Below are 15,332 nucleotides of genomic sequence, written 5' to 3'. Positions count from 1 at the left end.
GCCCTTACACAGCCTGGAGGTGTGTTGGGTCATTGTCCTGTTGAAAAATGAATGATAGTCCCACTAAGCCCAAACCAGATGGGATGGCGTATCGCTGCAGAATGCTGTGGTAGCCATGCTGGTTAAGTGTGCCTTGAATTCTAAATAAATCACAGTGTCACCAGCAAAGCACCCCAACACCATAACACCTCCTCCTCCATGCTTTACGGTGGGAAATACACATGCGGAAATCATCCATTCACCCACACCGCGTCTCACAAAGACACGGTAGTTGGAACCAAAAATCTCAAATTTAGACTCCAGACCAAAGGACACATTTCCACCGGTCTAATGTCCATTGCTCATGTTTCTTGGCCCAAGCAGGTCTCTTCTTCTTATTAGTGTCCTTTAGTAGTGGTTTCTTTGCAGCAATTCGACCATGAAGGCCTGATTCACACAGTCGCCTCTGAACAGTTGTTGAGATGTGTCTGTTACTTGAACTCTGTGAAGCATTTATTTGGGCTGCAATTTCTGAGGCGGGTAACTCTAATGAACTTATCCTCTGCAGCAGAGGTAACTCTGGGTCTACCATTCCTGTGGCAGTCCTCATGAGAGCCAGTTTCATCATAGCGCTTGATGGTTTTTGCGACTGCACTTGAAGAAACGTTCAAAGTTCTTGAAATGTTCCGTATTGACTGACTTCATATCTTAAAGTATGATAGACTGTTGTTTCTCTTTGCTTATATGGGCTGCCATAATATGGACTTGGTCTTTTCCCAAATAGGGCTCTCTTCTGTATACCCCCCCTACCTTGTCACAAAACAACTGATTGGCTCAAACGCATTAAGAAGGAAAAAAATACCACAAATGAACTATTAAGAAGACACACCTGTTAATTGAAATGAATTCCAGGTGATGACCTCATGAAGCTGGTTGAGAGAATGCCAAGAGTGTGCAAAGCTGTCATCAAGGCAAGGGGTGGCTATTTGAAGAATCTTAAATATAAAATATAATTTGATTTGTTTAACACTGTTTTGGTTACTACATGATTCCATATGTGTTATTCCATAGTTTTGATGTCTTCACTATTATTCTACAATGTAGAAAATAGTAAAAATAAAGAAACACCCTAGAATGAGTAGGTGTGTCCAAACCTTTGACTGGTACTGTAGATCTGTTAGTGACTGGGGGTTCCAGCTATTGGAATCAGATAGATCTGTTAGTGACTGGGGGTTCCAGTGTAAAGGTTTTGATGGACAGTAGCTCAGTATAGTACAGTCAATGCTTGTGTACAAGACAGGATAGGCCAGGACAGGAAATAGCACCATAACACGTTCTTTTGTTCTCTGGCACGTCTTTCAAGTCTAGCACATGTCTGTCAAGTCGGGCAGTTTGTCAAGTCTGGACTGAACATTACATCAGTTTGTCACCAAGTAAACAACACATTGCCTCACTCAATCCATATTCTTCCTCTACCTCCATTAGACATTTCTCACAAGGCTTTGATGGACAGCCCGTCTCAGACCATGCATGTGGACAGGACAGGAAATGACCCACTAACATGTCTTTACAGTCTGTCACAGAGTAAGAACACCTTGCCTCACTCCATCCTGTTTCTTCTCTACTTCTTAGTTCAAGATGACTTGTTCTGTCTGGAGTGTTCTGTCTGGAGTGTTCTGTCTGGACTGTTCTGTCTGGAGTGTTCTGTCTGGATTGTTCTGTCTGGAGTGTTCTGTCTGGAGTGTTCTGTCTGGAGTGTTCTGTCTGGACTGTTCTGTCTGGAGTGTTCTGTCTGGAGTGTTCTGTCTGGCGTGTTCTGTCTGGCGTGTTCTGTCTGGAGTCCTCTGTCTGGAGTGTTCTGTCTGGAGTGTTCTGTCTGAAGTGTTCTGTCTGGAGTGTTCTGTCTGAAGTGTTCTGTCTGGAGTGTTCTGTCTGGAGTGTTCTGTCTGGAGTGTTCTGTCTGAAGTGTTCTGTCTGAAGTCTTCCGTCTGGAGTGTTCTGTCTGGACTGTTCTGTCTGGACTGTTATGTCTGGAGTGTTCTGTCTGAAGTTCTGTCTGGAGTGTTCTGTCTGGAGTGCTCTGTCTGGAGTGCTCTGTCTGGGGTGTTCTGTCTGGAGTGTTCTGTCTGAAGTGTTCTGTCTGGAGTGTTCTGTCTGGAGTGTTCTGTCTGGACTGTTCTGTCTGGAGTGTTCTGTCTGGAGTGTTCTGTCTGAAGTTCTGTCTGGCGTGTTCTGTCTGGAGTCCTCTGTCTGGAGTGTTCTGTCTGGAGTGTTCTGTCTGAAGTGTTCTGTCTGGAGTGTTCTGTCTGAAGTGTTCTGTCTGGAGTGTTCTGTATGGAGTGTTCTGTCTGGAGTGTTCTGTCTGAAGTGTTCTGTCTGAAGTCTTCCGTCTGGAGTGTTCTGTCTGGACTGTTCTGTCTGGACTGTTATGTCTGGAGTGTTCTGTCTGAAGTTCTGTCTGGAGTGTTCTGTCTGGAGTGCTCTGTCTGGAGTGCTCTGTCTGGGGTGTTCTGTCTGGAGTGTTCTGTCTGAAGTGTTCTGTCTGAAGTCTTCCGTCTGGAGTGTTCTGTCTGGACTGTTCTGTCTGGACTGTTATGTCTGGAGTGTTCTGTCTGAAGTTCTGTCTGGAGTGTTCTGTCTGGAGTGCTCTGTCTGGAGTGCTCTGTCTGGGGTGTACTGTCTGGACTGTTCTGTTTGGAGTGTTCTGTCTGGAGTGTTCTGTCTGGAGTGTTCTGTCTGAAGTGTTCTGTCTGGACTGTTCTGTCTGGAGTGTTCTGTCTGGAGTGCTCTGTCTGGAATGTTCTGTCTGGAGTGTTCTGTCTGGAGTGTTCTGTCTGGAGTGCTCTGTCTGGAATGTTCTGTCTGGAATGTTCTGTCTGGAGTGTTCTGTCTGGAGTGTTCTGTCTGGAGTGCTCTGTCTGGAATGTTCTGTCTGGAGTGTTCTGTCTGGACTGTTCTGTCTGGAGTGTTCTGTCTGGAGTGTTCTGTCTGGAGTGCTCTGTCTGGAATGTTCTGTCTGGACTGTTCTGTCTGGACTGTTCTGTCTGGACTGTTCTGTCTGGACTGTTCTGTCTGGACTGTTCTGTCTGGAGTGTTCTAGCTGGACTGTTCCTTAGCATTGCTTCGGTACATTGGACAGAAGGAACCCCGCCTCTGGACTATTGATAACCCACACCCCAACACCACACCCCAACCCCAGACCCCAACCCCAACAGACCCCAACCCCAGACCCCTCTCTGCTCTGCGTATTTTTTTATTTTTATTTTTTTATTTTTTTTATTTCACCTTTATTTAACCAGGTAAGCCAGTTGAGAACAGGTTCTCATTTACAACTGCGACCTGGCCAAGATAAAGCAAAGCAGTGCAATAAAAACAACACAGAGTTACATATGGGGTAAAAAACATAAAGTCAAAAATACAACAGAAAATATATATACAGTGTGTGCAAATGTAGCAAGTTATGGAGGTAAGGCAATAAATAGGCTATAGTGCAAAATAATTACAATAGTATTAACACTGGAATGCTAGATGTGCAAGAGATTATGTGCAAATAGAGATACTGGGGTGCAAAAGAGCAAAATAAATAACAATATAGGGATGAGGTAGTTGGGTGGGCTAATTTCAGATGGGCTGTGTACAGGTGCAGTGATCGGTAAGGTGCTCTGACAACTGATGCTTAAAGTTATTGAGGGAGATAAGAGTCTCCAGCTTCAGAGATTTTTGCAATTCGTTCCAGTCATTGGCAGCAGAGAACTGGAAGGAATGGCGGCCAAAGGAGGTGTTGGCTTTGGGAATGACCAGTGAGATATACCTGCTGGAGCGCAGACTACGGGTGGGTGCTGCTATGGTGACCAATGAGCTAAGATAAGGCGGGGATTTGCCTAGCAGTGATTTATAGATGGCCTGGAGCCAGTGGGTTTGACGACGAACATGTAGTGAGGACCAGCCAACAAGAGCGTACAGGTCACAGTGGTGGGTAGTGTATGGGGCTTTGGAGACAAAACGGATGGCACTGTGATAGACTACATCCAATTTGCTGAAGGAAGACTGCTGGTTCCGACAGGAAGCCTGATAACGTTCCAAGGTGGGTGTGAACAGGAAGACAATAACATTCCAACCTGTCTGTCTTTTCATTATATAATGATGTCATCTGTGATGAGAGCTGGCAGACGGGAGCACACCCCCACACACTCACACCCACACCCACACACACACACACCCACACACACACACACACACACACACACACACACACACACACACACACACACACACACACACACACACACACACACACACACACACACACCCACACACACACATACACACACACACACACACACACACACCTCTGGCATCTGGCCGGAGAGAACAGGACGTCCAAGCAGAGCAGAACTCTAACGGTATCATCCTTCATAGAGGATACGTCACAAATGACACCCTATTCCCTATTTAGTGCACTACTTTTGATCAGGGTCCCACAGGACTATATAGGGTATAGGGCGCCATCTGGGAAGCAGACAGAGGCTCTTTAAGGTAGCAGGAAGGAACAGTTCATCTCAGACATTAACGTTTTGGTCATCTTTGACCCCTTAACTCCGCCCACTCCGTCCACCAGGCTAACCAACCAGACAGGACAGCACTAAAACACTTCCTTTATGACCAGGAGAGGTTGTGACGGTTGACCGTGGTGTTTGGTTGTAAGGGGTGCGGGCGTATTCAGTGTTGCTTAGCAACGGTGAGGTCGACCGGCCAATCACATGCTGTAAACAACAATGTATCATGCATTTCAGAGAATGTGTGTGTGTGTGTGTATGTATGTGTGTGTGTGTGTGTGTGTGTGTGTGTGTGTGTTTTTGAGGCCAAAGGTTGACAATAACAGACAGTGACTGGTTGACAGAACTGCTGCTGTGTGAGATAGACAGGCCTAATCTACTGCGACATAACACTGCCCCCTCACATTAACACCATAGCCTTAGTCTGCGGACCGCACAACAGGTTGTGGTTCTGTGGGGTGTGGTCAAATAGTCATTATAAACTGGGTGGTTCCAGCCCTGAATGCTGATTGGCTGAAAGCTGTGGCATATCAGACTGTATACCACGGGTATGACAAAACATTTATTTTTACTGCTCTAATTACGTTGGTAACCAGTTTATAATAGCAATAAGGCACCTCGGGCATTTGTGGTATATGGCCAATATACCACGGCTAAGGGCTGTGTCCAGGCGTTGCGTTGTGCGTAAGAACAGCCCTTAGCCGTAGTATATTGGCCATTTACCACACCCCCTCGGGCCTTATTGCTTAATTAACTAGTACATATTAAAAAGCTAATATACTTACTTGGCAGTATTGTCTTGTATCTGTTTTTGGTTCCATGACTGGAAATGTCCATCTCCTTTGGATCCACAAAGTTCATTGGGATTTCCTGAAGAAGAACATGAAGAAAACCGGACAACAAAGACACAATTAACTCATGAATCAATTGGTTTAAATAACCCATAAATGTTGAGGTGGATTGTTCCACATACAAAATAAAATGGGCTATCTGGCCTTGAATTACAGAGTTGATAATCAAGTTGTTGACAGGAACACAACGTTGTGTGGTGGTTGTGTGAAAGTTTTGTTCACTCACAACGAACCCGGCATTTAGCGTCTGTGTGTTGAGCACCACGTCTCATAGCTGTGTTTGTGTGTGTGTTGAGCATGCATCACAGGAGGCTGGTGAGGGGAGAACAGCTCATCATAATGGATGGAATGGAGAGAATGCAATGGTATCAAACTCAATGGAAAACCAGGTGTTTGATGTTTGATACCATTGCATTCATTCTGTTCCAGCCATTACTATGATCCTATCATCCCCACTTAAAGTGCCACCAGTGGCATGCATGTGTGTGTGTTTGTGTTGAGCATGTATGTGTGTGTGTGTGTCTGTGTGTGTGCCGTGCACGCGTGTGTTCATTCCACTCACAGCGAACTCTGCGTGTAGCGTCTGTGTGTTGAGCACCACGTCTCGTAGCTGCTGTCTGGACAGGGTCCGGCCGGCTGACTGCAGGTACTCCTGAGTAGCCCTCTCTCTGGGGGTCACCACCCCACCGTTCAGGGGCTCCACCGCTGCCAGGGAGGACATGTCCAGCACTAAGGATACGTTGGAACCTCTCCTACAGGACAAAAAACACACATTTACACGAACATTGTTGTCGTTTCCTTTTCTCCGAATGTGTTTCTGTGGTGTTTCTATGGACAGAGTTGATTAGGATCATAAACAAACAGTATTCTGCCTAGCAACAGGGCCAACACATTACCGTAACTGGCTAATCAAGGGAACACTTGTTGAACTGGACTGGACTATCTTTTTTTTGTCCCTCGTCATCTGCTGAAGGACAAATGTGTTGGTCTTTTCGCACGCCCACATAACATCACCTTCTCATTGTTTACCCTGGCCCAATCAGAGGGGGGTAAATATGGCGTCCGGTCCCGGTTGGCTGGACTTCCAGAACAACAACAAAACTGTTAACATTCTAGAACACACTCTGGCTAATGACCAATCACCACGGAGACAGGTCTTTCTGACCCTGACACCAGCTATAAAACACACATGCGCGCGCACGCACATGCACAGATGAATACAGACATGCACGCACACACATATGCAGACACACACGCACACGCATACATACAGTATACACTCTCACACACAAACGCACACACACACACACGCACATCCCTTCTCTTCCTGGTGATCTAGGACTACTGGCCTCAGTGATAGTAAATCCATTGGATGGATTATCTAACAGAATACTTTACAACAGGATGTGTTCTAAATCTCTCTCTCTCTCTCTCTCTCTCTCTCTCTCTCTCTCTCTCTCTCTCTCTCTCTCTCTCTCTCTCTCTCTCTCTCTCGCTCTCTCTCTCCCCATCTTGCTGCTCAGCCTTTGTATGATCTCGATGACAATTTTGCCAAAAAGCTTCAACAATGCAGAGACCAGCATATCTCTGTTTTCTCAGTTGTTGACACTGAATGCAGAGCACAGACTAAACGGCATTATGGCTGGCCACTGTCGTCTGGTGTGTTTCAGTCTGGACCAGACATTCACTGTTGTGTGTCCACTCTGAACCGCAGTCCTGCAACAATCAGCCCCAATGGCGGCTCAGGAAGTAGCCAGTTTCCTGTCAGAGAGTCACGCCTTTCCCTTTTGTTCTGCTGGTCTGAGCCCAAATGGCAGCCTATTTAGAGAGGCAGTGGAGGCATGGGTTAGGGCTGGTGGTCACTGTCTCTCTATAGGGTTTTACTTGACAATAACCAGAAGGTCATTGGAATGTCACCACTAGTCACAGCAGAAGATGGCATATTGCGGATTCCTGGCCAACCTTTCCCTGGCCAACCTTTCCCTGGCCAACCTTTCCCTGGCCAACCTTTCCCTGGCCAACCTCTCCCTGGCCTGCAAGGTTCTTTCCACTCCTCAGGTTTCTAAGTGTATATTGTTTAAAAAATATATACTGATGATAGCGTTGATGTGTTTCCTCTTCTTCTCAAATAATAGATACATTCTAACCCACATTTACAGTTGAAGTTGGAAGTTTACATACACCTTAGCCAAATACATTTAAACTCAGTTTTTCCACAATTCCTGACATTTAATCCTAGTAAAAATTCCCCGTCTTAGGTCAGTTAGGATCACCACTTTATTTTAAGAATGTGAAATGTCAGAATAATAGTAGAGAGAATGATTTATTTCAGCTTTTATTTATTTCATCACATTCCCAGTGGGTCAGAAGTTTACATACACTCAATTAGTATTTGGTAGCATTGCCTTTAAATTGTTTAACTTGGGTCAAACGTTTTGGGTAGCCTTCCACAAGATTCCCACAATAAGTTGGGTGAATTTTGGCCCATTCCTCCTGACAGAGCTGGTGTAACTGAGTCAGGTTTGTAGGCCTCCTTGCTCGCACATGCTTTTTCAGTTCTGCCTACAAATGTTCTATAGGATTGAGGTCAGGGCTTTGTGATGGCCACTCCAATACCTTGACTTTGTTGTCCTTAAGCCATTTTGCCACAACTTTGGAAGTATGCTTGAATAAGAATGCATTGTCCATTTGGAAGACCCATTTGCGACCAAGCTTTAACTTCCTGACTGATGTCTTGAGATGTTGCTTCAATATATCCACATAATTTTCCTTCCTCATGATGCCATCTATTTTGTGAAGTGCACCAGTCCCTCCTGCAGCAAAGCTTCCCCACAGCATGATGCTGCCACCCCCGTGCTTCATGTTTGGGATGGTGTTCTTCGGCTTGCAAGCATCCCCCTTTTTCCTCCAAACATAATGATGGTCATTATGGCCAAACAGTTCTATTTTTGTTTCATCAGACCAGAGGACATTTCTCCAAAAAGTACGATCTTTGTCCCCATGTGCAGTTGCAAACCGTAGTCAGGCTTTTTTATGGCGGTTTTGGAGCAGTGGCTTCTTCCTTGCTGAGCGGCCTTTCAGGTTATGTCGATATAGGACTCGTTTTACTGTGGATATAGATACTTTTGTACCTGTTTCCTCCAGCATCTTCACAAGGTCCTTTGCTGTTGTTCTGGGATTGATTTGTACTTTTTGCACCAAACTACGTTCATCTCTAGGAGACAGAACGCGCCTCCTTCCTGAGCGGTATGACGGCTGCGTGGTCCAATGGTGTTACAGGTACACCTCCAATTGACTCAAATTATGTCAATTAGCCTATCAGAAGCTTCTAAAGCCATGACATCATTTTCTGGAATTTTCCAAGCTGTTTAAAAGGCACAGTCAACTTAGTGTATGTAAACTTCTGACCCACTGGAATTGTGATACAGTGAATTATAAGTGAAATAATCTGTCTGTAAACAATTGTTGGAAAAATTACTTGTGTCATGCACAAAGTAGATGTCCTAACTGACTTGCCAAAATTATAGTTTGTTAACAAGACATTTGTGGAGTGGTTGAAAAACTAGTTTTAATGATTCCAACCTAAGTGTATGTAAACTTCTGACTTCAACTGTATATAGAGTAAATACACATTCAGTGTCCTCTCTTCCGCAGACCTGAGCGTTATCAGGCGTTCTCAAACAGCACTCGAAAATGTTCCAAAGCGCTTGACAATATTCCAAAAATCATATGTATCTATAACCATAAGACCCCTGCCAGTGAAATGCTCTCTCATTGTATTTTATCATAGTTCATTGTTTTAAATAAAGAACATTCCAGATAGAGCCGTGTTCCGGAACACTCTCCCACTTCCTTCTTATAAATGTCAGGATGACTTGTGACTATGAACCCTCTCAACTGAAGGAGAAGAACATAAGGCCTCAATCTCAATTCATCTTTCCTCGATTCCTCGCACCCTCTCTCCTCACCTCCTTCTCAACCGTATTAGAGGAGAAGGTCCGAGGGGAGGGACCATGAACCTTCTCCTCCAATGGGTTTTGAGAAGGAGGTGAGGAGAAGAGGTGAGGAATCGAGGTATGATTAATTGAGAAAGAACCAAGAAGTCCTCTCCTCCTCCTCCTTCCCTCCTCTCCCCTCCTCCTCCTCCTTCCCTCTACCTCCTCCGTCTCCTCTCCCCCCTCCTCCTCCTCCTTCCCTCCTCTCCCCCCTCCTCCTCCTCCTCCTTCCTGTTCTCTCCTACCTCAGACTAAGGCAGCAGAGGTGGTCTACCCCTCGATCTACACGTACGCTACGGAGAACACCTGCCACATAACACAATCAGATGTTAGAGGTCGGGGGAAAGTACCATGGTTCAATGCCTCTAGACTCCGGCCAGCATGTAACAGTTCACCTGAGTGCAGAGGGATGTGATAACATAACCCAGAAGTTACTGCCGGGAGATGATACAATCATTTTGTGTGTAGCTACAACAACTAATCTGCTTGATGGAAATGCACGATGAAAACCTCTTCAAATGTCTTCAAACCAGTTTCAATCTCTAGACCAGGGGCATTCAAATCTTACCCTACGAGGTCCGGCCTACTGCTGATTTTCTGTTCTACCTGATATTTAATTACATCCACCTGGTGTCCCAGGTCTAAATCAGCCCCTGATTGTTTTAAAGCAGTGGAACTGTCTTCCAGGTCCAGATTAGAATTTGAGGGCTCTAGTCTAGACCATTCAAACTGTGTCTCTCTCTGTGTCTCTCTGTGTCTCTCTCTGTGTCTCTCTTTTTCTCTCTGTGTCTCTCTGTGTCTCTCTGTGTCTCTCTGTGTCTCTCTTTTTCTCTCTGTCTCTCTCTGTCTCTCTCTCTCTCTCTCTCTCTCTCTCTCTCTCTCTCTCTCTCTCTCTCTCTCTCTCTCTCTCTGTCTCTCTCTGTGTCTCTCTCTGTCTCTCTCTCTGTCTCTCTCTGTGTCTCTCTCTCTGTGTCTCTCTCTCTCTCTCTCTCGCTCTCTGTGTCTCTCTTGGTGTATCTCTCTCTCTGTCTCTCTCTCTGTCTCTCTCTCTGTCTCTCTGTCTCTCTTTCTGTCTCTCTGTCTCTCTCTCTGTGTCTCTCTTTTTCTCTCTGTGTCTCTCTGTGTCTCTCTGTCTCTCTCTGTCTCTCTCTGTGTCTCTCTCTGTCTCTCTCTGTGTGTCTCTCTCTGTGTCTCTCTCTCTGTGTCTCTCTCTCTGTCTCTCTCTGTGTCTCTCTCTCTCTGTCTCTCTCTGTGTCTCTCTCTCTGTCTCTCTCTCTGTCTCTCTCTGTGTCTCTCTCTCTCTGTGTCTCTCTCTCTGTGTCTCTCTTGGTGTATCTCTCTCTCTGTCTCTCTGTGTCTCTCTCTCTGTCTCTCTCTCTCTGTCTTTCTCTCTGTCTCTCTCTGTCTCTCTCTGTGTCTCTCTCTCTCTCGCTCTCTGTGTCTCTCTTGGTGTATCTCTCTCTCTGTCTCTCTGTGTCTCTCTCTCTGTGTCTCTCTCTCTGTCTCTCTCTGTCTCTCTCTCTGTGTCTCTCTGTCGCTCTCTGTTTTTCTCACTGTGTCTCCCTGTTTCTCTCTGTCTTTCTCGCTGTGTCTCTCTGTCTCTCTCTCTGTCTCTCTCTCTCTCTCCATGTCTGTGTCTCTCTGTGTCTCTCTGTGTCTCTCTGTGTCTCTCTGTGTCTCTCTCTCTCTCTTCTCTCTCTCTCTCTCTCTGTGTTTCTCTCTGTCTCTCTCTGTGTCTCTCTCTGTCTCTCTCTCTCTCTCTCTCTCTCTCTCTCTCTCTCTCTCTCTCTCTCTCTCTCTCTCTGTCTCTCTCTCTCTTTCTGTGTATCTCTCTGTGTCTCTCTCTCTGTCTCTCTCTCTGTTTCTCTCTCTGTATCTCTCTGTGTCTCTCCCTGCCTCTGTCTCTCTCTCTCGCGCTCTCTGTCTCTCTCTCTGTCTCTCTCTGTCTCTCTGTGTGTCTCTCTCTCTGTGTCTCTCTCTGTGTCTCTCTCTGTGTGTCTCTCTGTGTCTCTCTGTGTGTGTCTCTCTCTCTCTCTCTCTCTCACTCTCTCTCTCTCTCTCTCTCTCTCTCAATTCAATTCAATTCAATTTCAAGGTAAGGGCTTTATTGGCATGGGAAACGTATGTTAACATTGCCAAAGCAAGTGAAGTAGATAGTAAACAAAAGTGAAATAAACAATAAATATTAACAGTAAACATTACACTCAGAAGTTCCAAAATAATAAAGACATTTCAAATGTCATATTATGTATATATACAGTGTTGTAACAATGTGCAAATAGTTCAAGTACAAATGGGAAAATAAATAAACATAAATATGGGTTGTATTTACAATGGTGTTTGTTCTTCACTGGTTGCCCTTTTCTTGTGGCAACAGGTCACAAATCTTGCAGCTGTGATGGCACACTGTGGTTTTTCACCCAGTAGATAAGGGAGTTTATCAAAATTGGGTTTGTTTTCGAATTCTTTATGGATCGCTGTAATCTGAGGGAAATATGTGTCTCTAATATGTTCATACATTTGGCAGGAGGTTAGGAAGTGCAGCTCAGTTTCCACCTCATTTTGTGGGCAGTGTGCACATAGCCTGTCTTCTCTTGAGAGCCAGGTCTGCCTACGGCGGCCTTTCTCAATAGCAAGGCTATGCTCACTGAGTCTGTACATAGTCAAAGCTTTCCTTAAGTTTGGGTCAGTCACAGTGGTCAGGTATTTTGCCACTGTGTACTCTCTGTTTAGGGCCAAATAGCATTCTAGTTTGCTCTGTTTTTTTGTTTGTTCTTTCCAATGTGTCAACTAATTATCTTTTTGTTTTCTCATGATTTGGTTGGGTCTAATTGTGTTGTTATTGTTGTTGTTGTTGTCCTGGAGCTCTGTGGGGTCTGTTTGTGTTTGTGAACAGAGCCCCAGGACCAGCTTACTTAGGGGACTCTTCTCCAAGTTCATATCTCTGTAGGTGATGGCTTTGTTATGGAAGGTTTGGGAATCGTTTCCTTTTAAGTGGTTATAGAATTTAACGGCTCTTTTCTGGATTTTGATAATTAGCGGGTATTGGCCTAATTCTGCTCTGCATGCATTAATTGGTGTTTTACGTTGTATACGGAGGATGTTTTTGCAGAATTCTGCATGCAGAGTCTCAATTTGGTGTTTGTCCCATTTTGTGATTATTGGTTGGTGAGCGGACCCCAGACCTCACAACCATAAAGGGCAATGGGTTCTATAACTCTCTCTCTCTCTCTCTCTCTCTCTCTCTCTCTGTCTCTCTCTGTGTTTCTCTCTGTCTCTGTCTCTCTCGCTCTCTGTCTCTCTCTTTGTCTCTCTCTCTCTCTGTCTGTCTCTCTCTCTCTCTCTCTCTCTCTCTCTCTCTCTCTCTCTCTCTCTCTCTCTCTCTCTCTCTCTCTCTCTCTCTGTCTCTTTCTGTGTCTCTGTCTGTGTCTCTCTCTCTGTCTCTCTCTCTGTTTCTCTCTCTGTATCTCTCTGTCTCTCTCTCTCTCGCTCTCTGTCTCTCTCTGTCTCTCTCTGTCTCTCTCTGTCTCTCTGTCTCTCTATCTCTCTCTCTCTCTCTCTCTCTCTCTCTCTCTCTCTCTCTCTCTCTCTCTCTCTCTGTCTCTCTCTCTCTCTCTCTCTTCTGTGTCTCTCTCTGTGTCTCTCTCTCTGTCTCTCTCTCTGTTTCTCTCTCTGTATCTCTCTGTGTCTCTCCCTGTCTCTGTCTCTGTCTCTGTCTCTGTCTCTCTCTCTCTCTCTCTCTCTCTCTCTCTGTCTCTGTCTCTCTCTGTGTTTCTCTCTGTCTCTGTCTCTCTCGCTCTCTGTCTCTCTCTTTGTCTCTCTCTCTCTGTCTGTCTGTCTCTCGCTCTTCTCTCTCTCTCTCTCTCTCTCTCTCTCTCTCTCTCTCTCTCTCTGTCTCTCTCTCTCTCTCTGTCTCTTTCTGTGTCTCTCTCTGTGTCTCTCTCTCTGTCTCTCTCTCTGTTTCTCTCTCTGTATCTCTCTGTGTCTCTCCCTGTCTCTGTCTCTCTCTCTCTCTCTCTCTCTCTCTCTCTCTCTCTCTCTCTGTGTCTCTCTCTGTGTGTCTCTCTCTCTGCCTCTTTCTGTGTGTCTCTCTCTCTCTCTCTGTCTCTCCGTGTGTCTCTCTCTGTGTGTCTCTCTCTTTCTCACTCTCTGTTTCTCTCTGTGTGTCTCTCTGTGTAGTTAAAAGCAGCAGGGGATAGTTTTCCAGACATCACTTACAGTTACAGTGTTCTTCTAAAGTCAAGCCAGAGAGGAAGAGCATTAAAGACTTTAGACATCTCCCCTCCTTTCCCCTGCCTTCCCCCTCTATCCCCTCCTCCCCTCCTCCCCCCTCTATCCCCTCCTCCCCCCCTTCCCCCTCTATTCCCTTCTCCACTCCTCCCCTCCTTCCCCCTCTATCCCCTTCTCCACTCCTCCCCTCCTCCCCTCCTCCCCCCTCTATCCCCTCCTCCCCTCCTTCCCCCTCTATCCCCTTCTCCACTCCTCCCCTCCTCCCCTCCTCCCCTCCTTCCCCCTCCTTCCACCTCTATCCCCTCCTCCCCTCCTTTCCGCCTGCCTTCCCCCTCTGTACCCTTCTCCACTCCTCCCCTCCTCTCCTCCTTCCCCCTCCTCCCCTCCTTCCCCCTCTATCCCCTCCTCCACTCCTTCCCCCTCCTCCCCTCCTCCCCTCCTTCCCCTCCTCCCCTCCTTCCCCCCTCCTCCACGTCCTCTCCCCCCGTCCATCCGTTTTTTGTGTCACTAGGACAGTTCTTGATTGGCCGCCAACATCCAACCAAACCCTGCCCTGACCTCATATAGACTACAGCCCAGCTATGGAGAGAGACCTTTCAGCTCTGGAACAATCATGCTTTAGACTACTGCCCAGATATGGAGAGAGACTCTCCAGCTCTGGGACAATCATGCTTTAGACTACAGCCCAGATATGGAGAGAGACTCTCCAGCTCTGGGACAATCAGGCTTTAGACTACAGCCCAGCTATGGAGAGAGACCTTTCAGCTCTGGAACAATCATGCTTTAGACTACTGCCCAGATATGGAGAGAGACTCTCCAGCTCTGGGACAATCAGGCTTTAGGCTACTGCCCAGATATGGAGAGAGACTATCCGGCTCTGGGACAATCAGGCTTTTAGTAGCTTCCTTCTACTGATGCCTTATGACAGAATGACATATTGTCGTTTGACAGTGTCATAATTCAGTGGCACTGAATCAAAAAGCTTATCCAATGAAAACGGTTACATAGGCCTCTTTCAGTCTTTCAACCCAGAAGCATTGTGAGATGATTTGGTGGACAACTGAACCCCCACCACTGTTGCTTCTTTTTATGAGCAAACAAGAACCAGTATTGTCCTAGTCCTTTTATACAGAACGCTCATCGGTTTTGTCCAACACAGATGAACATTGAGTGTCCATATTTAGTATCACCACCAGTATCCACTCACCTCTCCTGGAGGCAAGCGGCAGGCTTCATCCTGAAGGGAGAGGGGTTGGCTGACAGGCAGGGTTTCTCGTGGGCTGGGGGGAGCTGCGGAGGACCACAGCTGGAGCTGGAGGTGTTGGTGTTGGTGGCGACAGGGATGGGGGTGGGGGTGATGGGTGGAGGACGGCAAGCTCTGGGTGTAGGTATGGATGTGGGCGTAGAAGGGGGTGCGGGCTCCACCTGCACCATGCTGCTAGAGAAGGGGACCTGGGGATTGATGACAACACACCATTAGGTTAGCTTCGGGCATACATCGTTACTAAGATAAAACCAGCGCCAGTATTCACAAAACATCTCAGAGTAGAAAGAAATATGTTTTATTGTCACATACACCAGTTAGGTACAATGAAATGCGTTGTTTTCCAGGGTCAGTAAGGCACCCCTGAAGCAAATTAGGGTTAAGTGCCTTGCAAAAATGGCACATCAACTGATTTTTCACCTTGTCAGCTCGGGGTATTCTAACCAGCCGACCTTTC

General features: G+C 46.3%; 1 protein-coding gene across 2 annotated transcripts in view; it reads right to left on the bottom strand.

Annotated features, from left to right (window-relative positions):
- Positions 1–15,332, bottom strand: part of LOC121553453 (receptor-type tyrosine-protein phosphatase R) — a 101,268-nt gene that overhangs the window by 28,504 nt on the left and 57,432 nt on the right. For both annotated transcript variants that reach the window (XM_041866580.2, XM_041866571.2), the window contains 3 exons: positions 14,819–15,063; positions 5,949–6,138; positions 5,321–5,405 (listed from right to left, as the gene is read on the bottom strand). In XM_041866580.2, coding sequence (XP_041722514.1) covers positions 5,321–5,405; positions 5,949–6,138; positions 14,819–15,063 — 520 coding nt within the window. The remainder of the gene's footprint in view (positions 1–5,320; positions 5,406–5,948; positions 6,139–14,818; positions 15,064–15,332) is intronic.

Source organism: Coregonus clupeaformis, chromosome 28 (genome assembly GCF_020615455.1).
Source record: "Coregonus clupeaformis isolate EN_2021a chromosome 28, ASM2061545v1, whole genome shotgun sequence".
NCBI classification, from domain to species: Eukaryota; Metazoa; Chordata; class Actinopteri; order Salmoniformes; family Salmonidae; genus Coregonus; species Coregonus clupeaformis.
The sequence above is the reverse complement of the archived record's forward strand: the minus strand, read 5'-3'. Positions and strand labels throughout refer to the sequence as shown.